This window comes from Antechinus flavipes, chromosome 5 (genome assembly GCF_016432865.1).
Source record: "Antechinus flavipes isolate AdamAnt ecotype Samford, QLD, Australia chromosome 5, AdamAnt_v2, whole genome shotgun sequence".
Taxonomy (NCBI): domain Eukaryota; kingdom Metazoa; phylum Chordata; class Mammalia; order Dasyuromorphia; family Dasyuridae; genus Antechinus; species Antechinus flavipes.
The window spans coordinates 273,902,315-273,927,791 of record NC_067402.1 but is presented as its reverse complement, the minus strand read 5'-3'; the positions used below and the strand labels follow the sequence as shown (position 1 = coordinate 273,927,791).

The following is a 25,477-nucleotide window of genomic DNA, read 5'->3' as shown; positions in this document are numbered from 1 at the left end:
CCCCTTACTCATTCTGACACCTTAGTTACTTAACAAATACTTGATTGATTGACTAATACCTTTGAGTTTTTGTTTCCTCATCTGTAAAATGTGATTATATCTGTCCTTTCTACCTCACAGGATAATTGTAAGGGGCACATGAGATCATTTGTGCAAGTTAATGTAAAGCACTATGGGGATGTTGGGGAGAGACAGTGTTATAGGAGCTGATGCTTAGGCATCAGTGGAGAATGAAATGATGAAAATAGTACTTAAGGAAGATTAATCTGACAATGCAGAATTAATAAGTACAGTTAATTAGCAGGTGTGTTGGGTGAATTAAGGTTGGAGAGATTGAGGGGCTAACTAGGGGCTTGGTAATAATCCAAGCACAAGGCTATGGATGTAATCAGCATCTGGACTAGAAGGATGTCAGTGGGTTTCAAGTTTGCTTTAAAAAATATCATGCTAAATTAAAGCTTTCTCTTCAGTTTGGGTAACAGGATCATACTAACAATTAAGTGAAACCAAGGGGTATTATTTAAGGTATTCAGTAAGCGATTTTCATTGAGAAACAGTGTTCAGAAACATCTAAAAACCTTCAGAAAATTAGAATCCTCTTTAGAATGAACATTCTTCCTCCCCTCCTCCCCCCCTGCCAAAAGCCATTCTGCTCATTTTATTTAATTCAGCGTAAACTCCTTTACGTTCCACCATTTTTTGGATACATATTTATATTCGATGAGAACAAGGATCACTTCTGTGTTGATTGTCTGTTGTATGTAGATTTTTCTATCCTGTTGTCAATGAACAAAAATTTCCATTCTCAGAAGCATCTCCGAGAATCATAGTGTTAGGGCGTATCATACAGGGAGTCTTTTTTTTTTTTTTTTTTTTTTTTTGAGTGCTACCAATCTTTGGGTTGTTTAACTCTAGGGATCATCATTCATACCAACCATGTGGAGGTCAGAGTAGGATCCTCAGAATCCTGGAACAGTGTCCAGGATTGACTTTTAAGGATCCCTGCCCATGAGTGTTTTTAAGAAAGCTCATAATCAGTTCTCATTAAGTAGAACTGAAGAGAGATATGACTTTAAGAAAAAGGAAATGCTGGGCATGATAGAAATGAGCTCATGGTTCATGTTTTACTCATTTTCACTCATTGAATGAGCACAGAACCCTTGTTTGAGAAGGACCATGATGAATCATACAAGATATGGATGCATCACTTAGGAATTATTTTTCATGTACAATCTTGGCTCTGCCATTGGGAATTGGTGGTGATGGGGGTAAGATTCATCTGTTGGGTATTCTTCCAAGGAAGGAGAGACAGCTGGACGGAGAGGTTGACTTGAAGGAGAGAAAAACTCCATTCATTTCCACTTCTGGCCCATTAGTAGTGGCTGTGTGACTGTGGACAAGTCACTTCACCTCTTGGTGCCATAGGCCGCTCTCTGATTCTGAGTCACAAAGAAAGGACTAACCTGCTTTGGGGAAGAGAGTTTCCTCAACTAGGAGTCCTTTATGACAGGGAAATCCATAGGTCCAGTTCCCATCGCTCCAGGGTAGGGTTGATAGCAGCTTCTGGAGTATTTGCTGATAGGTTCCTGAGCAGAGATGCTTTTTGAGTTTGCTTCCTATGGTAGTGGCAGATAGTTATAGCTAACATTTATATAGCGTTTTTCAGTTTGCATGTTACAGATGAAGAAACTGATAGAATAGAGAGAGCTTACATGACTTGCCCAAGATCATACAGCTAGTAAATGTGTGAGGCTAAATTTGAACTTGAGGCTTATTGACTCAAGACCCATAACTCTGTCCACTGCACCACCTTGTTGTCTGATGACCCCAGTGCTTGTACTTTCTGTTTTCAGTGAAGATTATTCATGGTTTAGAGCTATAAATTTCACATTCGTGTTTATTTTTCTTCTGCCCAGTTCCATGTCCCAACCTTTATGTACAACTGAATGCACTACAATTTACTCTGGATGAGAGGAGTCTTCTCTGGTTAAATCAATTTGTGTTGGATTTAAAACAAAGTCTCAATCAGTTCATGGCCATGTACAAGTTGAATGACAATTCAAAATCTGATGAGCACGTTGATATTCGAGTTGATGGATTAATGCTTAAGGTACTGTATGATCTCTGGTGAGAAGACTGCAAGTGTCCCTGTTGAATTGTGGTGCCTAGAACAGCTAATAAGGTCCATTGAGGTCCAGTCTCCTCAGCCTTCCTTGTTTGGGGGTTAGTGGAAAGAGTGTTCTATCAGGAGAATATGGAGGTTCAAACCCTGACTCTATTCCTAATTTATTACCCTTGCAGCCTTTTGTAACACAAACTTTGGAGCTTCCCTTTCCTCTTTTGTAGAGTAAGAGAAAATGAGCTCTATGCCTCAGAGGTACTTTCCAACTTTTAAAACCCATGATCATAGAACAAAGCAACTTTGACATCATGAGCCAGGTACAGGTTCAAGATTTAGCATTATAATTTCCATAATTTCAGTTGCCTTTAATGGTAGAAATGTTCTCATTTTTTTATGCTGATTTTCATTTGGCGAGTTTATTTTTAACCTTTAAATTTTCACTTATCATAGAGAAATTGATTATTCAGTTTCTAGTTGCCTCAATCCTTTTTCATTTTCTAACTTCCTTTTGCTTCTTTGGCTGTTCTACTCAGAAGTGAGCAAGAAAAATGTGAAACTATAATTAGTTTTACTGCTTGCTAAATCTGATTTAAATGTTCTGGCTGGAAGTGAGTTTGTAAGGTGAAGTTTTAAAATTAGCTCAAGATTTCTTTCCTTTATGTCCAATTTCTATGACTTAGGAAGAGAGTTAAAAAATATATACGTATGTGTATATATGCATATATGTATGTATGACACACACCTACACACACACACACACACACACACACACACACACACACAAAACCAAAAGTTCTGGTTATAATATTTGGTTACTTATCCCCCTAAATATTATAATATTTGAACTTACATTAACATGTTAACAGCAGGCACTTTCTAGAGAGTAAGACTCAGGAAATGGTGTCATATAGTGAAGAGTGAGGAGATGAGGACTTCACAAAATTCCTTGTTTCTCTCATGTTGAATAAATACCTTAAATTTTGAGTCTAGAAAGAAGCTTTAAAGATTATCTATTTAGTCATGGAGAAATACAGCTTTCAAGATCATTTAATCCAACTACTTTCTTTCATTGTCAAGGAAACCAAGATCTTAAATATTTTTGTCAAGAGGGTATACTTGCCATTCTACTGGGCATCAGTCCATTGCTCATCTGAGTCTTTAGAACTGCCTTCCTCCTGTATGTAATCAATAAATTGATGATTATCATTCCAGGAATTTTGTTAAGACGTTTGAACTTCTCAGAAAGAAATTCCATACAGATGTTGAAAATTTAAAAGTTTTCAAAATGTTGTTCGAGATACCGAGTTCAATTCGGGGATTGTAGGATTTAAAGTGAAAAGAGAACTTTGAGATTATTTGTGATATAATAGGATCTAAGCATGTTATATAACATGTATTCAGACGTACGTATGTCTGTGTGTATATCTACAAATAGAATATACAAACATTTGTGTGCATATGCATACACACACACACACACACACACACACACACACACACACACGTATGAGGAAGAGAGAAGGAGAGTTGAGATAACTGGCCTAGAAATTGAAGTCACTTTCTCAGTGACATGGAGCTCCTAAGTAGTAGACATAGAGGCCCATGCCAGGGCCTTGACTTCAGACACCACGCACTGTACCCTACTGATGCTCCTGTCTCCTTGGGCAGTTATCTAAGGTTTCAGTGTATGAGCATTTACAAAGAAGAATATTAAAAGAAATCAGTCTCTTGAGTTGTTTGATTTACTTTTTCTCTTTTCTTTTCCCTAAGTCTTTCATTGAGGAACTAACCTAACACTTGAATCAGAGGACTTAAAGAATCTGAATAAACACCTTGTAAAGAGTTTTCCAGCATCTGACGTTTTTTCATATTATATTTTCTTCATTCTGTCACATATCATTTATAGAAAAAAGTATGAAATACACAATTCCAAAATATACAGGGAAATGTCTTTTGTATTGTATAATATTACATAATGAACATAGTAACAATATCTAACATTTATACAGTATTTTAAGGTTTACCAAAAAAAAAAAAAAAACTTAACAAATGTACATTCATCTTGTTCTCAATTATTACTCCATTTTACGAATGAGGAAACAGACAGAAGTAATGTGATTTGTTCAGAGTCACACTAGTGGGAAGTGCCTTAGGTAGGATTTGAACTCTGCTCTTCCTGGCTGCAGGCCTAGTACTCTATGCGCTGTGACGCCATCAAGCTGTCTCTCACATAAGCAATGTGACCAAATTAGCTTTTTATGTTCAATATTCAAGTATTTAACTGATTTTTTTTTTTGATGAAACTTTTAGAAAAAATCCCTTTTAAGCTAAGTTTTGGCTTTGATAAGTGAAAATAAATTTATGATCTTATATCTTTGACTAGATAAAATGTTTTTTCCTCCCTAGCTTGTCATTCCTTCTGAAAAGAAATCAGAATGCCATCAAGATCAACCACGTGCAGTTTCTGTTCAGAGTTCTGAAATGATCGCCACAAATACAAGGCATTCGCCAAACTGTAGGCATTCTGATTTAGAGGCTTTATTCCAAGATTTCAAAGATTGCAATTTTTTTAGTAAAACGTATACCAGCTTTCCCAAATCTTGTGATAATTTTGATCTTCTACATCCAATCTTCCAGAGACATGCTCATGAGCAAGATACAAAGATGCATGATGTTTATAAAGGTTATGTTACTCCTCAGTTAAATAAATATTCTCTTAAGACATCAGCGGCCACTGATGTCTGGGCTGTGCACTTTTCCCAGTTCTGGATAGACTATGAAGGAATGAGAAGTGGAAAGGGACGGCCAGTGAACTTTGTCGACTCTTTTCCCCTTTCCCTCTGGATCTGCCAGCCTACTCGATTTGCAGAGTCCCAAAAAGAGCTCCAGTCTTGTAATTTGATATCTTTAAACATTTCAAAAAGTGAATCTAGCGATTTTGCTAGTCGCCTGAAGCGCAAGAAACTCCTCAAAGAGTATTACAGCACAGAATCTGCTCCTTTGACCGATGGTGCTCAGAACGTGCCTCCATCTGAGGCTTTTATGGCTTCCCCTCCTGTCTCAGCTTCTCCAAATGCTGATCTTCACATCTTGGTCCACATTCAGAAACATGTCAGTATGCAAATCAATCACTACCAGTATCTGTTCCTGCTTTTCCTCCATGAATCACTTATTCTGCTTTCTGAGAACTTAAGGAAAGATGTAGAAGCAGTGACAGGCAAACCTGCCACAGAAACATCCATTTGTGTGGGCATTTTACTGAAAAGTGCAGAAGTTGCTCTGCTGCTTCACCCGTTAGATCAAGCCCATTCATTTAAGTCTCCCCTTTCAGAAGGCCAAGGCCCAGTGGTTCCTGAAGAGTCACCTGTGGATCCTGGAGAAAATCTGAAATCCAAAAGAAAATCTGTTCCTGGAGCAGTGGATCCCATGAGGAGTCCAGGTGTTAATTTGATGGCAGACAATAGGTCCATGAGTGTCGACCTTAGCCATGTTCCCTCCATGGATCCATGTCTTTTTAAATCAGCCAGTGATACAAATCTGCAAAAAGGGATGTTGATCTTGGATTCATCAGATAAAAGCTTAGGGAAAATAACTGAAGATGAGAGTACTGGGCTTGTTTACAAAAGTGGAACAGAAGAAGTTTTTACAGAAATAAGGGACAAAAACAGCTCATCTTCTACAGATTCACCTCATGTCTTTGATGACAAAGAAGATTCTAGAACTTTGTTAATTGATAAAGATGATGAACAAAATATGTTTCCAAATAGTTTAATGGACAGAGCAAATGGAACCACAGACTCTTTGATCCCAGAAACTACTTTACTCTCTCAGGAACAAGAGATAAATAAAGATCAGGCATCTACAGTTAGAATGTTTACATCACAATCCTCTCTAAGGTAAATATTCACTGTTGAGTTAATTTTTAAAAAAAATTAAGGAAAATATTTTCAGGATATAAATCTGACATTACTATAGATGATCAGTTAGCACTTAAATGCTACATATTTAAAATAAATCTGCAAATATGAAGCTGTATGGTGAATTCTTTCAGTATATAATAGTTAATACCAAAATAACAATTAATTCTTAAAATATAAGTTTGTATATGAAAGTCAGAGATGACATTTCAAAGATCATTTTGGAATATTGGCATAAAATAATATCTGAATTTTAAAAAAGAACTTCCTTTGGAAAAAAGTGTCAGAGCAATTTCTGTCACAAAGTTAAGAGATAAGATATTAAAAGTTTTAAAATGTTGTTTTCATTTTAGTTAGCTTTTTTTTTCCCCAGTTAAAATATATGCATTTTCTCTCTTCTACCTTTTCTTCTTACCTTCCCCCATTGAAATATCAGCACATTAACATAGTGGATTTCTGGATTATGACTAAAATTTGTTGAATGTTTGTTGAATGTTTTTCAGATATTTTTGAATGTTCATTTTTTCTTTAAATAGCTCATTTTTAATGTCTTAGAATAATATGTATTTTTAAATTGTATAAAAACATTATAATAGAATTGCCTTTCTCATAACAATTTCCTAATATTTTTACATGTTCAAAAAGTGGAAAGCCTAAGGAACGCTGCCCACCCCCTCCACCTGCATTCTCTGTTTCTTATAAGAACATGAAGAGAAGTCCATCCCAAGTCTCACTGGATGCCATTTCAATTGATAGCATGATGCTAGAAGAACAGCTTTTAGACAATGATAGCCATATATTTTTGGAAAAAGGTAAGAGACCATTTGACTTAAGAATGGGAGTGAGCGTTGTTTTTAGTAACTAAATTCTGCACTTGGCAGATATCCTTCCATCACTTTCCTACCCTGGATTAAATTTTGTGATTATTTCTCCAAGGGATAAGGAGAGAGCTGTAAACATCTAGAATAACTTCACAAAGTTCTTGGGTTATATTGTAACATGCTTAGACACGGTAAAAGGAAAACTTATAAAATTTATTTGTACACTGTTGAGAAACTGTGAACTTCTTTGTTATGAAAATTTTAAAAAAGGAAATTTGGAACAATTTCATGTTTCTTAGATGGCAGTTGAAAGAGAGTTTCATTATCTGATTTTCAATGTATAAACTATATTAACATATAATAACTTAAAAAATCTGGTAGTGAATATGGTGAAAATTCTGAGGCAGATAATAGAGAAATAGCTTTATGATTTTGGCTTTTGGCCTCCCTGCATCTCAAATTTTTCATTCATGATTTGGAAACAATATTTCCTGTTTTTCCTTCTTGAGGTCACTGTGAAGATGAGAAAATACTTCTATGATGATAATATTTGGCATAATATATAGCACATGATGGTTCAAATTGTGACAGCTTCAATGAATGAGAAAAGTATTTATTAAGCTCTTAACTATATTTCAAGCACTGGGTTATAATTCAGTATTATTTTATTTTTCCAAATACATGCAAAGATAGCTTTTAAAATATCCACTTTTGCAAAACCTTGTGTTCCAAATTTTTCTTCATTTCCTTCCCCATTACCTCCTTCCCAAGACAGCAAGTAATCCAATATAGGTTAAACAGTGCAATTCTTCTAAATATATTTCCTCATGCTACACAAAAAAATCAGAAAACTTTGGTTTGAGGGGAAAGGTTGTGAGGGATCGTTGCAGAGTTCCTGAAAAAGACAATGAAATGGGAGTTATACTCCTTGAGGAAAAGAATTCTTGCTCTTTTGAATAGGAGAAATTAGAATGGGATGAAGGTGAAAGTGGTTACTGGAATTAGGCATTTTGGTAGAAATTAGAACATAGAATCTGTCAGAAATGGATGCATTTTTCAGCACTCAAAAGTCTGGGGACTCAGCATCTTTTTGTGTAATATTCTAGGCAATATTAATGGAAAGAACTCTGACTCATTTTACATTCACTTATCATTCTTCAATTTTATTTTATTTTTAGCATAAGAATGCTTGGGATACCATTGAAGATATGGAAAGTTAGGATATTTTAATTGTCAGAGTAGGAGTGATTTTTTTTATTTTAATATAGCTGTTGTTAGATAAATGTGACATTAAATGTATGGGAAATGGACATTACAAAATATTTGTTCAATTCTTTTATGATAGGTATTGAAGATATCTCACATATGAGTTACCAGAGTCCATTAGAAAATACCAACGTTGGTGCAAAGATTCAGAATTGTGTGGAGTCCTCTCCAGATGCTGTCAGTACAAACTCAGAAAGTGCTCAAGAAAATCATGAAGAAATGGTAATGGTCTGAGGAAATGCGCTACCAATTCATCTTAGCACAATCATTCCCGAACCTTGAAGCTCCTCCCCAGGGGCCCAGCATGCTCCTCTGGCCATGAAATCAATGAGGAATGCAGTATGACTTGTGCAGCAGGGCAGTTCAGTCTGCAGGAATGTGGGCATTAGTGCTTGTTCTGGTTAGAATGAACTTCCTGCTTATTTACCATATTGTTCACCCCTGGGTCGTACAATTCTAACCCTTTCTTTTTATTTTTGTCTTTTTATTTTATTGTTCTTTCTTCTCTGCTGCTTTGATTTTAATTTCTTACATTTCATTTTAGTCCCCACAAAATTTGAAAAAGGGTAAAGTTGGGGCAGCTAGGTTGGTACAGTGGAAAGAGCTTGGAGTCAGGGGGACCTTCAGATCACTCAAACATTTACTAGCTGTCTGACTCTGGGGGTTGTCTCAAAAAGAAAGAAAGAAAAAAAGAAAGAAAGAAAGTAAGAAGAAGGGTAAAAGTTTGAGATGAAGTACCTTCTATATGGAAGGTTTGGTGTGTCTATAAATGAGGTGATAATAGTTTATGGAGAAAGGATTGCATTGCTCCACTTTTGCAACTCTCTTGACAAAGGACAAAGTTCTCTTGGCAGATTTGAAGAATGTCACAAATCAGGTCTCAGCAGAAAGGAATCCCTGATGAAACAAGAAAGTATATCACTAAAAAAAAGTTAAAAACAACCCCGCCCCCCAAAAAAAATCCCGATCCGTGTGATCTCAGAATTCCTTGTTGTTTTTCTGAGAATTAAGAATTAAAATATTATAGTACACCAATATGCTTCATATTTATGCATTTAAATGAATGAAATGCCATTTTCTTCTGTATATTCCCAAACGTGTATATGTTCAGCTCTTTCAGACCGAGTTTTTTCCTTTGTCCTTATTTAAATTGTACTTGTTAACAGATGTCAGTTGTGGTGTTTAAAATCACTGGTGTTAATGGGGAAATTGACATACGAGGAGAAGACACTGAAATCTGCCTTCAAGTGAACCAGGTGTCTCCCAGCCAGTTAGGCAATGTCAGCATCCGGCAATATTTTTGTAATCGTCCATTAGGTAAGAGTACATGTGATCTTCACTTCTTTTTCCAGATGATAGATAGCTTGAGAGAAATTACATTTCTTGGCTTATACGTTATGGCTCGGTAGAGTGTCTTTCTTTGACATAATTAGATTCAAGAAAAACTTTTCTATTAGTCTCATAGTAGAAGTACTAATAGAGTATTGACTTTCATTTCTAGTAAGACCAAAACATGTTCAGTCAGTCAGTGTAGATTGATTGCTACTTCCGTAAAGGCTGTAGGTTGAGTTGGAGAATTTTTGAAGAATTAGTAAAGAAATATAACTTAATAATAATTGATTCATTTCCTCCTAGATGTGGTTATCTAATCTCATGTGTCCAGAACTTCACAGTTTTTTTTTCTATTTAGACGTTACATTCTTTGGTTTGATGGGTCACTTCTGGGAGAGGAGAGTGATTCTTCCTCCTCAAGTAAAAGAGGGAAAACTTAATTATCAAAGTCGAGATTTGAGTTCTCGATGTCCTATAACACAAACTCATGTCTGCTGCCCCCTTGATCAAGATGCCCATTGTATAGACTATTGGAGAGAAGTGTGTGTGTGTGTGTGTGTGTGTGTGTGTGTGTGTGTGTAACTAACTGTATGTTCCCTGGTCTCATGGTACTTCTATTTTGTGCTGATTGTGTCTAGTTTGGAGAACCACAACTGACTTGGCTTAGATTTAGTAACAAAGGAAATGAAGCCTGTGAATATGTAGCCAGATTATAATATGCCCTTTCCAGAGTTAATATAAGCTGAGATCTCATTTAGTGCTTTCTTTGGCTCATTTGGAGAAAGTACTCATTAGGTTGGAAATCTAGTGATTGAAAATGACAGTGTTCATTATTTTCCATTATCTTTTAAAAATGCACTGAGTTGCAATCTTTTTCTTTACTACATACACAGAATGCTATATCTGGTACATTACATGTTGAACTAAATTCAGCCCTGCATGATATCAAATAAATATGTTGTCACCACTCATCCTGGGAATTTCAGGTAAATGTGCTATTTGTCTGTAAGACAGCATCCCAAAGATGACCAGCATTGAGGCTGCCAGCTTTCCTTTTGCCTAGGCAGTACAGATGAGAGGGCTTTGCTCAAAACTTCATAGAGTTAGGGAAGCCAAGTTTAAGCTGTCAGGATTCATTGAAAAAGGGGAAATCATTGAGAGCTAAGTTAAGTGATACTTTAAAAATGGGCTATAGTAGTAAAATTGAAAAAAGGGGGAATGCAGGGATCCGGGAACCTTTTCTCTCCTACTGGAGTCTACGTTGCAGTCATATCCAGATGTGTTCATCTTTCCTATGCAGGCCCATCAAAATTTGTTCTTTTGCTTTAAATTATTTAAAGAAAAAAGTATTCCTGGATGTCTTGTGTTTGAGTTCTGTGGTGAATGCTTACTGAGTTATAACAGTGAACAAGTCTGTATTCTCAAGTGATTCTTGGAGAGTAAAAATATAATTTTCAGTAAAGTAGTTTGCCAGTCTCCAAAAAACTAGATGGGCCTCATTGACAGGTAGAGGTTTTGAAGAACCAGCGTGCCTCAATCCACCAGAACAGTTTCATTATAAAGTCTGGTGAAATGTGGGTCACAAGGGTCCTCACTGAAAGAATTCAGTTACTAGCATGAGCAGAAGCACTTTATAACCCAGTGACATTGATGGTATAGGCATGTAAGAGATAATCAGTATAAATATTTGGGGATGAATTGTAGCCAGGCTCCATTATGCCTAACTTAAAGGAGGAAAAAAAAAAATAACTTTGAATGATGGAAATGTTTTTTCTCTGTCTAAAAATGAGTATTATTTTGGTTGCTAAAAATATTTCTGCCTTTGAACTTCAAAGTCTGTACTTCCTTAGGTACTTGCAAGCTGAATTAAATTATGATGAAACATTATGTTTGATATGAATTGATCTTGTGTTTTTAGAAGTAACATTTTCCTATATTTTTGATTCAGAAAACTACATGTATTTATTCTCTCTAGCCTTTTCATATTGTCTAGTGTTTTCTTTTATATTCTATTTTATTCTTTTTCTCTCCCTCAAAATCTTAAGAAATTAAAAAGAACGCCTCCCCCCAAAAAAAATTCTAAAATTTCTTTTTTTCAATATTATTTATTTATTATCTTAGAAATTTAAGTAGTGTCAATACGAACTCATTTTCAACTGCTTCCTAAATTGCCCTATTTATTTTTCCTCTTCTCTGCTCATCCCTGAGTTTGATTACCAGATTTTAGGATATAAATGGAAACACCTTAATTTCTCCTATTCTTCTTCTAGAATAATACATACCTCTATTGAGAATGGTATCAAAGAATAGCCCTTAGTTTATTGTGGGGAATAGGGAGGGTGAGGTGTGGAAGGAAGGAAGGAAGGGAGGGAGAGAGGGAAATGTGAAATAAAATTTCTTGTACCTGTAACTAATTAGAATAAGCATGACAATTATTCTTTCATGAAAGAGAACTGGACATTTCTTTTTTTTTTTTTTTTTTTTTTGGTAAGCTGAAATGCTATAAGAACTTCACCTGTGTTTCCTCTGATTAGGTTCAGATCGGAAAGTTATGGCTGTGCCTGCCAAGTCCTCCCCTGAGATCACGCTGAGATTTGAAAGTGGCCCTAGTGCTGGCGTACATTCCTTGCTGGCTGCAAAAAATGGATTTCTGCAGTGCCACATAGAAAATTTTAGCACTGAGTTTTTAATCTCTTCTCTTATGAATATTCAACATTTTCTGGAAGACGAGACTGTCGGAACAGTTATGCCAATGAAGATACAAGTTTCCAATACAAAGATAAATTTGCAAGTATGTGCAGTCCCAAATTAGGAATTCCTGCATTCAAATCTCCTTACCTCTGCCCTGTGCAGGCCATATGACCCAACGCAAGCCCCTCAACTTTGAAATGCCTTGTGTTGCCTGGAAGCCTGAGGTACCCAGCTCCTTGGCTGTGGCACAGGGCAGCACAGATTCCCTCCATCACAGGAATCCCTGGTCTAGACCCTTCCCCGAAGTTATAGCAATCCTTGGAGAAATATCCATTTTTCTGATTTTGATTTCCACTTTTCTTGTTTTTTTTTTCTAATGAAGTACTTAGATGAATAGAATTTTTAACTTCCTAAACAAAATGTAAGAAGTTACATCTCAATTTCTTCATTTGTTGGAAACGTTTATTAAAAGAGCCTTATTTTACCCTTCACTAAGCTGGTAGCAGCAGTACGACAACTTTTCCTTTTCCTATGTGTAGGACGACAGCCCTCACAGTGACTCGGTGGCCCCTAGCCAAACTCCCGTGGTGCTCCATATTGATCACCTGGTGGTCGAGAGACAGGATGATGGCTCTTTTCATATCAGAGGTAAGTGGGAAAACACAGGTGAGTAGGAGAGTTGTGGGCAGGAGAAATCATTTTGTTTTCATTCATATGTATCAAGCGTTGTTCTGTGTATCTGTGTGCACATGCAAGCATATGTGCTTTTGTGTGTTAGAAGGTGCTTATGGGGGACATTCTAACAATGTACCTCTGCTCTTCAATCTCATGTCTCAACTGAAACTTCTTTTCAAGATTACCAGTGATCTTTTAATTGCTAAATCAATTGGACATTTTCTTCAACCATCTTTTCTTTGTTGACCTCTCTCTGGCATTTGACACTGTTGACCTCTGGGCTTCCCTGACACTTTGTCCTTCCCGAGTTTCTATGATGTGCTTCTTTTCTGGTTCTTTTTCTCTTATCTCACTTTTCCTTCTTAAGTATGTTTGCTGACTTGCCATTCATATCCTTTCTTTTTTTTGCTCAAGAGCTCTGACCTGCCCCCTCTTTTGCTTTTAACCTCTCTTTTGGTTATCACATCAACTCATTTCAGGTCAATGATTTTCTCTCTACAGATTCCCACATTTCATACCCATTCTTCATCTCTCTTCTGAATGTTTTGAATGTCCTTTATGCATCTTAGATACATGTCCAACATCAACTCATTATCTTTACCCTAAACCCATCTTTCTTCACATTTTCCCAGTTCTTTCCAAGAGCACTGATTTTTCTGTTCTCATCTAGATTCACAACCTCAAAGTCATCTCAGACTCTATGCCTCCATGTCATTTGCCAAATCCTGTCATATATTTCCCTTTCTCCACTAATTCAGTTTCAGCCTTTGTTCAGTCCCTGATCATCTTTTTTCAGGGACTGTTTATGGTAAAGACCTCCAGACTCTCTCCTCAAACTCATCCATCTACACGGGTGCCAGATCAGTTTTCCTAATGCTTCAGCCTGACCATATCATTCCACAATTCTGTAAGCTCTTTTGGCTCCCATTTACTTCTGGACTGGCTTCACCCTCTCTTTCCTGGTTAACTTTTCAACCACACTGACCTTTCTGCATTTCCGTGTATGTGACATTCTTTCACCCATATAAGTGCTTCTTCACAGGCTTTCCATACTCCAGGCCTAGCATCCTTTCCCTAGTCACCTCTGCCTATCAGAAGGTCCAGTTCATTTGAGGTTGAGAATCATCTCCTACTTCAGGCCTATACTTACCCTCCCACCCCAGATTGTTAGCAGTCTTGCTGCCCTGAAACTGCTTTCCCATTATTTTCCTGTGTGAAAGTCATTGATCTCAGGAGAAGCTCTTTGAGAACAAGATGTCGTTGCTTTTGTCTCTGTGTGGTTGGAACCTGACAGTGCCTAGGGAAGTAGGACCTTAATACATGTTTATTTAAGTGGCATCCCATCTCCCTATTAATCTCTCAGTCTTCTTTCCTTCCTTCTTTCCTTCCTCCCTTCCTTCCTTCCCATTCCTCCCTTCTTTCCTTCCTCCGTTTCTCTTCCCTCCTTCCTCCTTCCTTCCCTTCTTTTCCTTTCCTTCCTTTCCTTCCATCTCTGTGTCTGTGTTAAACATAACAAATGTTGATAAGTCTCTAGAGATCTCTATCTATATGAATTTCTAGTCCAGTCTGTCGATCTAGTTATCTGTAATCTACAGATGTACTACATATAGCAAGTGTAAGAAGCATTCATTCTGAACATTCCAGTATTACTTTCCCATGATTCCTAATTCCTATTACCTGTTCATTTCTTTTAGGCTGATCTGTTTGCTCATCTCCCTACATCTTGCATTTTTCTGTCAACATTCTCTTCAGGCCCAAGTACCATTCTTCATGAAGCCTTTGTAGACCATTTTTGTCCATAGTGAGCTTTTCCTTCTATAAAATTTCTTTATATATTTTTGTTTTGCTAATTGATGTTGTATTTGTGCCTGTATAATCTCTTCTTGGTACTTGGCAAGATGCTTAATTATAGACAGGAACCTGTCTATTATACGGTGCTACTGTTTGTTGTGATAACTTGTAGAAAGTATTCAATAAATAATTGGTATCTGGCTGATTGAAACGATAGGATTTTAGGAAAAACAAAATAGCTTATTAAAAAAAATTGTTCCAAAGAAACAAATAAACAAAAAGACTTAGCAAATTCCCAAAAGGTGGAGATGTTTTTGTACATTGTCATAAGGTAGCTGGGTATACAGAGTTAAAAGACTTGAAAGTGGCCAGGAGAGATTATTTAGAAAAGTGTAATGATGGGATTTTTTTTCTTCAGTAGTTTTCCCTTATATTTCTTATCTGCTTTCCACAGTGCAGTAGGTGAAAGACTGCTTAACTAGTTGGTAAGTGCATCTGAATGTAGCTCAAGGCAAAAATAAATCTCTCCTGCACTGTGTAGATTTGCATGAAGACCCATAGGGAATATGGCATTTCCATATGGAAATACAGACTTCATTTATCTTTAATGTTGGTTGACTCTTCGTACTCCTAGCTAGATAACAACTCTTCCCACACTAAGAGAGGATGATTCTCCATTTCTGTCGTATCCACATCATTTCTCCCATATATTATCTACCTCATTTTCTTACATCTTTTAAAGTGGAGTTGTATTTCTGCTGTTTTGCAGTTTTGACCTATTCTTCGTGACCCCATTTGGAGTTTTCTTGGCTGAGATACTATAATACTTTGCCATTTCCTTCACCAACTCTTTTTATAGATGAGGAAACTGGGGCAAACAGGGTTAAGTGACTTGCCCAGGGTCACACAGCTAATAAGTGTCTGTGCTTGATCTGAACTCAGGTTTTCTGGACTCCAGTCCTTATACTCCATCCACTGTGCCACTTAGGTACCCTTTAAAGTGGAAGCAGGATCTTATTAAGGATTTCACATTTTAAAGGCTAAATACTCTATTTCCCCACATCTTTCTTTATATGTGGCAAACTATTTTAGTTTTATAGTTATTTAGCCACATCATGTATTTTTAGGTCCTTAAGCAGTGAAATTCTAAAGGAAAAAACAGTGCCATCTTCTAGATAAGGAAAAGATTAGAGTCCCAAGATTTGGCTTTTCATTTTACCTCCCCCATTACTCTGTATCTTGGGCAAAGTTTTTAGCTTCTGTCTTTCTAATATGAAGCTAGTAACTCTTTCCTCTTTCAGCTTTACCTGGATGCTGGAAGAATAAATCTGTTAACAGACATGAACGTACATTGTGTTCTTTAGAAGGAAGCTTATGTTTATTTATTTATTTATTTATTTATTTATAACTTTTTATTGATAGAACGTATGCCAGGGTAATTTTTTACAGCATTATCCCTTGCATTCACTTCTGTTCCGATTTTTCCCCTCCCTCCCTCCACCCCTTCCCCCAGATGGCAAGCAGTCCTTTACATGTTGAATGGGTTGCAGTATATCCTAGATACAATATATGTGTGCAGAACCGAACAGTTTTCTTGTTGCACAGGGAGAATTGAATTCAGAAAGTATAAATAACCCAGGAAGAAAAACAAAAATGCAAGCAGTTTATATTCATTTCCCAGTGTTCTTTCTCTGGGTGTAGCTGCTTCTGTCCATCTTTGATCAATTAAGGCTCTCTTTATCGAAGAGATCCAGGAAGCTTATGTTTAAATACGAATCATTATATTATAAGATTCTTTACTGTCATTCCTGGGAAGAGGATCATATTTAGTGTATACAGACATCAGGATGTGCACACTTGGGTTTACACAGGTTATCGCAGTATTTCTCTGCAGTGCATTCTTGAAAATAAAATCATCAAGTGAATGTGGGTAAAGCAGCCCATATTTTTTATAAGAACAAATTGTTCCTTGATGGCATCTGACTCAGTGGTTCATTGATTTAAACCAGCATGGCAGTTCTGAAGACTGCTACTGTTGAGCACTTATTAACAGTGCTCAGAGCAAAATTATTTTCATTAGTTGCTGAGTCTCTGGACTTTCTGAAATTCATTACTGAAAACCCAAAATACACCACAAACATCAATAAATCAAACACAGAATACATTTTCAGCTTTATACATTGATGAATTTGTCAGGGTGGGAGCTCTTTTCAGGGGTACAGGTTATAATCTGTCTTGTGGCCTTTTTGTCTAGTGCCTCGTTATGTTGTGGGGGATGCAAGGCAAAGGGTAAGCATGTATTATGCCCTTACTATGTGCCATATGATGCACTGAGCACTGGGCTTACAAACACAAGCCCTTCTCCAGGGGCTTCCAATTGAATGAGAGAAGACCACCCACAAAAGGGACCTAGAAGGTGTGAATGTGTGCAGGGTTGGGGATGGCAGTGGTGATAAAGGTGATGGCAGCATGATATTGGAATCCTGAAGTCAGAAGCACAGCTGGTTGGGAAATTAAGGCTGGTCATCCTGTTCCCTTCCCAAAATGGCGGTCTCAGGAGGAAACTTCTCAGTGGGAGGAAGGCTAGCTAGCTAAGGTGCATTCCAGGTGAGAAGACCACAGTGGCTGTGACACCTTCTAAACTGATGGCAGCTGAGCAGGCGGAGGTGACCCTGGCCCCCAAAGACTCTGGCAGAATCTGCTTATCTTGAAAAGTTTGGTTTCATTTCAGCTGATCAGGGCCGGCCTAAGCATAATCTCCTGACCACCCAGTGAAGGATTCTTTGGTCACAGTGATACAAGAAACAGTGAACAAATACAATCTGATCCCCAAGCCCTTCCTTTCTGCAGTGATGGTAGTAGCTGCTAAGCAAAGAAAAAGGAGGTGGTGGGTGCTAAGAATTACCTTGTTTTTTGATCATATATAGTTGTTAATTTAATTCTTAGTACTTGAAAGTGAGAGCCTTGACAGGCAGCTAGTGAACTGAAGTGTTCTGCTAGATCCTATAGGGAAGACTGATGGGAGGACATGGACATGTGGCTTTTCTGCTCCATGTTCCAGGGGATTAACTGTCATTGATTGTCATCTCTGTGCAGAAGAACTAGAGCTGTGTTTCCAGACCCGTTCTTTCTCTGAACCTCTCTTGTGCCACTGGCTGCCTCTTGGACATTTAGAGCTTGGTGTCTCCTCAAATTCAATGGTTATTGTCTTTCTTCCCAAATCCATCCTCCTAAACTTGCTTCGGATTCCCAGGTTGCTTACGTTGGTGTTTCCTTGGCCTGTTTCCTCTCACTTGTCCATTGCAGCTGTTGGTTATTTCAGCTTCTCCACCATCCCTCACATCTGTCTTCTTCTCCATTCATTCCATCAATAAGCCCTTATCTCTTTTTGTTCAGACTTAGTGCCACAGTAACTTCTAGTTGGTCTCCCTGCCTCAAGTGTCCACTCTGCTCTCTAGAGTATCTTCTGTAAAGATGTCAAAATGTATCTCCTAAAATAAGGTCACACATCTGACCCATGACATCTCCCAGGCAATAAATCCTGGTAATCCCCTTTACATCTCTGGGATGCAATGACTTCATAGAAACCTTTGGTTTCGAAAGCCTTTCACAGCTTGGTTCTAACTTGCCTTTTGAACCTTCTTACCCAGTTCCTTCCATTCTGTAGTCTGTGGCTTGACCAGACCAGCCCCTTTGTTCTTCTGAGAGGAAGTTCCCTCTCCTTTCTCTTTGCCTTTGTATTGGCTCCTCCCCATGCCTGAAATACCCTCCCTCATTCCCACCTATTCCAGTTCCAAGTTTCCTTCTGGACTTCGAGCTCAGGCACTGCCTACTATGTGAGACCTTCTTGATCTCCCCAGCTGTTCCTGTGGTCACCTCCTGTCTGCTCTCTGTTTAGCTTCCGTATTGTTTATAAGTACATGTTATCTTCTCTGATCAAATGTAAACTTCTTGAAGTCAGAGGCAGCTTTCTATTTGTTTTTGTGTGCCCAATGCCCAATGCAGTGCTTGGTATATCATAGATGTGTGATAAATGCTTGCAAAAAATTAAATAAAAAAACCTATCTCTTCCCTCATATCCCCTTTTACTCCCCTGCCATACACACTGAACAGATTTGCTGGTGGTGGTGGTGGTGGTGGTGTGTGTGTGTGTGTGTGTGTGTGTGTGTGTGTGTGTGTGTGTGTGTGTTTTAAAGCACCTCATTCCTACCTGACAAATGTGATGAAAGAAACAGTGAAATGAAATCAGGCATGTGTGAAAGGGCATCCTATGTGTCCTAGCCCTGTCAGCCTAAAAGGTGCCCTCTCAATTGAGCAGCTGGGAAGCAGTCTGATAGACAGGCTGAGTCTTAGACTTTTCCAGCAGCTGGGAATTCACTCAGCATTTACAGGATTTTTTTTTTTTCTTAATTAGATTCTGGAATACTGACTGCCAGAAGTATGGTGAAAGACCCAGTACATCACAACACTGGAGACCATGAAATGAAAAAACGGCAGGCTGTTTCTCAGGCAACTCAGACATGGCCCGAAGTGCCTGAGCGTGTTCTAGACCCTAGCAGCAAAAAGGTAATGGGAAACCTAAGCAAATGGTGTTCTGTTTTAGAACAGTACCTTCAGTAAGTAACTGGGTGCTAACATTGGTGTGGATTCCTGATTGCTCAGCATGTTAAAATTTGGGGAGTGCTTCATGATGCCATGATGATAAGGACGTGTGCTCATATTGCCCAAATTCCTCATTTCAGCTCATGGAAGAAAATGAATGTCTTAAGCAGGAACTGGCTAAAGCTAAAATGGCTCTCGCCGAGGCTCTCATGGAAAAAGACACCCTGCTCCATCATCTCAAAAAGAAGGTCGCCGAGCCCCAGGAATGAGCGAGTAGTGAGCAAGCTAGCAAGGGAGGGATCAAGGGAGGGAGGGAGGGATGAAGGGAAGAAGCAGATAAGGGAGCCAGTGAGTGAGGGAGAAGGGGGATGAGGAGGGGAGAGAGCCAGCAAGCAGGAGAGAAAGAGAGGGAGCCTATGAGGGAGAAGCCCTTGGTTGATTGCCCTGAAATCACAGGGAATGCAGCTACGAGGTGGGGCCCTCCTGATTTGTGGAGGGCTCTCGCATTTTCAGGAAAAGTGCAGAGAAGGTGTAATGGGATGATTGTTTCCAAACCATTTTTTACAAAGGATTAGGTATGAACATTGAAATTGGTTTTTTGGTTTGCTATTGCTTAGCTCCCTTTTACACTGATGTGATCCAGGGAATTCAGTACATATTGTAAAATACTTGCATACTTAATGATAAAAAAAAATCATCTCCTAGTTTTAATATTGTAGGAAATATTTTTAAAAAAGAACAACTTGAATATGTATTCTGTTAACATGGATTGCTGAATTTATTTCCCTGTACTATTTGTTAACAGTGATGTTATTTACAAAAATTCAAATATTTTAGCGTTGATGTATAATAAGGAGAAGGAGCTTTCTTTTTCACTGTTGATAAAATAATGTATTTAAATCTAGAACTGGTTAATGTAAAAAAAAAGAAAAAGAAAAGACCAATCAGATCGATACATTGTAAAATATTACTGTTTATAAACCTTGGAAAATCATTTCCCCTGCTGACCTTGTGAAGTCACATGAAAATGTGAAGGAAACCATTTGTGATGGGTGAGTTGTGTAACTGAGCGATCACTTTCAACACAAAGATGGTACAAATGTATAAATAAAAAAGCACAAAGTTGTACAAACTAATGAAATCTTAGCGGATGCTGCCAAATGATTTCAAAATCAACTTGTACATTCCTATAAAACTTGATTGGTCAAAGTAAATGACTGAATGTATCTTGTTAAATTCGGCAGTCAGTGCTTGACAGGACATGTTTTAATGAATCCTCCATGTGTGCTTCCTTCCTTCCTGAACCCAAACGTGTTGGAAGAGTTTTGTTTTCACACACAGAAGATAATTTTGCACAATTGTTTCTTTGATGCCCAATTAGTTGGGTGTTTACACGTTCTGAATTTATAAAATTGATTTTGATTAAAACTTTATGTGGAATATATCCCTTTGACTGTGATGAGCATGACTGGCTGGATGTTGTGATCGTCCATGGGAAAGGGTCCCAGAGGCAGGCCTTGTCATCTGGGGCTACCTGAGCATCAACAAAAACATTCAAGATGTGAATATGTCAAGAGTTGGGTGCTTTTAAGTGAATGGTATGCCGGTTGAAACTCATTTTCTGGGGGAACAAAAAGGTAAAAGAAAAAGGAGGTTTTGCTAAGTAGCATAGACTGGGACCCCAGAACTGGGAAGGGAATTCAGAAATCACCTATATGTCAATGTCTGTGTTTATAGAGGAGGAACTTCAGATTGTCTGAAATCACACGAGGGTAAATATTCAAATTGGTGTTCAAACATGAGCTCTCTAATGCCAAGTCCAGTATCCTTAACTCTAAATTGCACTTCCTGTCTGAGATCCCAAAGGTCAGATATCGCGATGTGTGCTTTCATCAGATATAGTTCACATGTCCTGCAAGTTGCAGGTGCTCTGACCATTTGGTCAAATGGTTAATAATTTAGTGATTACTCTTGGAACTTGTATGTCTGTCAGAGCATTTTTGAGCTTTAACCTAGACTCAATAAAAGCACAATCTTTATTGTGAAAAAAGTTGAGCCAAGGTTGGGAGAGGTCACTGTTAGAATTGAGTCTTCTCATGTAACTTTGATTTTCACAGTCTGAAATGAATTTTAAATTCATCTGGAGTAAAGCTTTAGTTTAGTATTACACAAACTTTATATTGGTCTTTATTTTGGTAGCACATTTCTTCCCGATCTGAATTACATAAAAGACGAGGAAACCCAGCCTCAAAAAACCAAATAACAATAATCATTTAGAAAGGCTTTCTGTATTTATACCAGTGCTATACTTTTGTGTCTACATATGAGATATCATCATTTTTGGACTGTTATTCAACAAAACAGATAAACAAAACAGCCGATTCTGTAAATCGTAATCTTAGAGAATTTCTAATTTAATTTTTAATTGGGAATTTTTAATTTGTTCTTTTTCTAGCTTTTTTAGTTGTATGCCCAATTCATTGATCTCCTCCTTGTTTTATTCATGTAAGCTTTTAGAAAATTTCCCCATGTTGTTACATTATTTATTGTTCTCTTTGATGAAGTTATTGTTTCTATAATTTGTTGTTTGATCCACTCATTCTTTAGGATTAGGTTATTTTGTTTCTAATTAGTTTTTAGACTATCTTTCCATGGCCATTTATTATTATTTAAAATATTATAATGTCTTATCTTCAAAATACATGCAAAAATAGTTTTCAACATTTACCCTCTCAAAACTTTGTGTTCCAGATTTTTGTCCCTCCACTCCATCCCCTTCCCTCAGACAACATGTAATCCAATATAGGTTAAACATGTGTAATTCTTCTAAACATATTTCAACATTTATCACACACAAGAGAAATCAGATCAAAAAGGAAAAATAAAACAAGCAAACAACAAATAAAGGTGGAAATACTATGTTGTGATCCACATTCATTTCCCATAGTCCTCTTTCTGGATGCAGATGGTTCTCTCTATCACAAGTCTATTGGAATTGGCCTGAATCACCTCATTGTTGAATAGAGTGAAGTCCATTACAGTTGATCATCACATAATCTTGTTGTTGCTGTGTACAATTTTTTTTGGTCCTACTCACTTCACTTGGCATCATTTCACATAAGTCTCTCTAGGCATGACTCTTTATTAAATTTTTATTGCATCATGATTTGAAAAATAAACATTTAATATTTATTTTTCTGCATTTGATTGTGCTACTACATTATCAGTTTTGTGTAGGTGCCATACACCACTGAAAAAATGTATATTCCTTTCCATTCAGTTTTCTCCAGAAGTCTTTCATGTCTAAGTTTTCTAAAATTCTGTTTACCTCTTTAATGTTTGTCTTGCATATTTTGTGATTATATTTATTTAGTTCTGAGAGGGGGAGGTTGATGTTTCCCACTAGTATAGTTTTAGTCTATTTCTTCCTGTAACTCACTTACCTTCTCCTGTTAGAATTTGAATGCTATGCCACTTGGTGCATGTGTTTTCATACTGACATTACTTTATTGTCTCTGTTTAGTAAGATGTAGTTTCTCCTTCCTTGCTCTTTTAATTGGATCTATTTTTGTTTTTGCTTTGTTCAAGATCAGGATTGTAACCCTTGCTTTATTTATCTATTTTTTACTTAAGCTGTAGCATAATATATTCTGCTCCAACTTTTTATCTTTACTTCCTGTGTATCTTTCTGTTTCACATGTGTTTCTTGTAAATAACCTATTGTGGATTCTGCTTCTTTTTTTTTTTTTTTGCTGAGGCAATTGGGGTTAAGTGACTTGTAAAGGTCATGGATTCTGGGGTTTTTAATCCACTCTGATATTTGCTTTCATTTTATGGGAAAGTTCATTTCATTCACATTTATAGTTTGGATTAATAACTGTTTCCCTCCATCTTATTTTTCTTCCTGCTTATACTTTGTGCCTCCTTTCATCCTTTTCCTCCTCACCACTTCTCTTAATCTATTCTTTCTTCTATCAGCCCTCCTTTTTCTTTGCCTTGTCTTCTCCTACTTCTGCCTCTCTGATCAGGCCATTTTCTTTTTCCTTCATGAGGCTTTACTTAATTCTATTCATTTCAGCTGACTCCTATAAATTCATAACTATTAGGAATAAGTAATCTGACTGTGCAGCTGAGCTCTACATATTTTCCTCTTGACTTATATATTGATTCTCATAGTATCCGGTGGGAAAAGTAGTCCAACTTTTTCTATTTTTTCTCATTAAATAGTTGTGTAAGAACCATTCTAATAATGAGTAGAATAGGATTTCTTAACTTAGAGATTTAGTGAGGTAGTTGTGGTTCTCTTGATATAAGTACAAATGCTGCTTCTGTTCATTATAATCCATTTGACCTTGGTCATATTACTCTGCTTCTTAGGACCTCTTATATAAAGAGGTCTTGAAGTCACTTCCAGCTTGGTCTGTCATCCTCAGATCCTCCTTTCAAAGAGTCAAAGCTGGAAGCAGCAATGGTGCCATATTGTCCTATCCTCTCCCACATCAAACCAATGGAGTGGTCATCCAGCTTCTGCCTGAAATATTCCAATCATAAAGAACTCATGACTTTGGAGACAGCCCTCAGGGGCATCTACGTCTTTGTGACTTTTATTCACCACTGCCAGTGCTGCCTGCCAGTTTCATCCATCTTCTAAAGACAGACCTTCAAATGTAACTGTTATATCACAGCTAAGTCGTCCAAACAACCACAGTTCCTACACCTGATCTCTGATGTGGCACATCTCAGTGGGTTCCAGCTTGTTGCTGTCCTTGAGACGCAACAGTAAGAGCTCAGCCCTCAGGGTGGCGCTCCACCTATATTTTAAGCTGGGGAGATATACTGGTATTGTTATCTTTCTGCTTCTGGCTGCTGCTCCTGTTAATGTCCTCTAAGATTGCATTTGGTTTTTAGACTGTGCTGTAAGACTCTTTGGTACTATTGACCTTACTGTTCCAAGTTCATCTTCCCTGTGAATTGTTGTCTGCCATCCGGTGTCTGGGTCATTGCACCTAAAGTGTGGAACTTGATGTTTTTCCCTTTTAAGTTTCTTATTTTGTGGGCCTCACTCAAAGCTTTCCCAGCTTGGTAGAATCAACCAGGTCTGGTGGAATTTCCTTCAGTCCTTAGGCTGTATCTCAATCCAGAGCTCTTAGAGTTTAGTACAAGACGCCTTTGTGTACGTCTGATGTTGATGATGTCTAGCCTAAATGTATCAGACAGCATTAACAATTGTCTGGAGAATACCAAGATTATGTGAATGTATTCAAGCATCTTAAAAAGATGTAGATATGAACAAACTATGACATAACAATGTTAAGTTAAAAATGCATGGAGCTCACATATGTGTTATATAAATAAATTAATATCTATTAGTTTATGTATGTGGGCATATGTGTATGCATATTTATATGTATAATACATGCACATATATAAACATACAGTATATATCAGTTTATATGTATATTTCTGAATATCAGTATATGTATATATGTTTGTTGTGTGTTTATCAGCACAAATCTAAAATATTTGATCAGTACAAAAAAATAGTAGAATAAGCCTCAAATAAATATTATACTAAGTTATACTAAGGAAATTTAGAATTAACTCCAATTTTTTTTTTAAATGAGATTTTCTTCATTCAAAGCTCCTAATGATTTGAAATATCTGATAATCATTTTTACTTTTAACTCATCTGTTCTTTGTTATCTTTTTTCCTTCCTTGCTTTTATCTTCTATAAGAGCTTCAAAAGATCTCTTGAGTTTGGGGAACTGGAATAAAACCCAATTTTATTCTGAATATTATATTGAGATGATAAGCAAAGATTCAGGTAGGCAATAGGCCAGTATATATCATTATACTTTAAAGAAAGAAAAGCAAATCTTTCTAGTTTTATTTAAGAATATTTGAATTCCTTTATTTTGGGGGGAATATTCTAGGAAAACAAAAACCCAAACATACCTGTTAGTCATTTTTTTAAAGTGCTTATTGATGTTTTTGTTTTTCCTAGATAAATGTTTTTTGATCCCACCTTTCTTTTCCCCATCCTATTTATTCCCCTCCCTTGTCATAAAGACAACAGTAAATAATAACTAACAGTCACTTTGATATTTCTGATGGCATGTGCAAAGTCTGTAGTCCTTCGCTTCTTTACTAATGAGAGGAAAAGATGTGTCATTATCTGTACTCAGCAATAGAATTGACCATAGCATTTAATCTGAATTCAGCTGCCTTTTAATATTTTCATTTGTATCACTGTTGTTGG

At 37.1% G+C, this 25,477-nt stretch overlaps 1 protein-coding gene across 2 annotated transcripts in view; it reads left to right on the top strand.

Moving 5' to 3' along the window:
* The window catches only part of BLTP3B (bridge-like lipid transfer protein family member 3B), a 76,539-nt gene extending 55,878 nt beyond the window's left edge, over positions 1 to 20,661 (top strand). Inside the window, exons 13-21 of one of the 2 annotated variants that reach the window (XM_052001644.1) lie at positions 1,917 to 2,110; positions 4,529 to 6,018; positions 6,685 to 6,851; positions 8,206 to 8,348; positions 9,293 to 9,443; positions 11,993 to 12,249; positions 12,689 to 12,797; positions 19,030 to 19,181; positions 19,358 to 20,661. In XM_052001644.1, coding sequence (XP_051857604.1) covers positions 1,917 to 2,110; positions 4,529 to 6,018; positions 6,685 to 6,851; positions 8,206 to 8,348; positions 9,293 to 9,443; positions 11,993 to 12,249; positions 12,689 to 12,797; positions 19,030 to 19,181; positions 19,358 to 19,486 — 2,792 coding nt within the window. In that variant the 3' untranslated portion in view covers positions 19,487 to 20,661. Of the gene's footprint in view, positions 1 to 1,916; positions 2,111 to 4,528; positions 6,019 to 6,684; positions 6,852 to 8,205; positions 8,349 to 9,292; positions 9,444 to 11,992; positions 12,250 to 12,688; positions 12,798 to 19,029; positions 19,182 to 19,357 lie in introns of those variants that run through there. The other variant, XM_052001645.1, reaches the window with a different exon arrangement.
* The last annotated feature ends 4,816 nt before the right edge of the window (positions 20,662 to 25,477 follow it).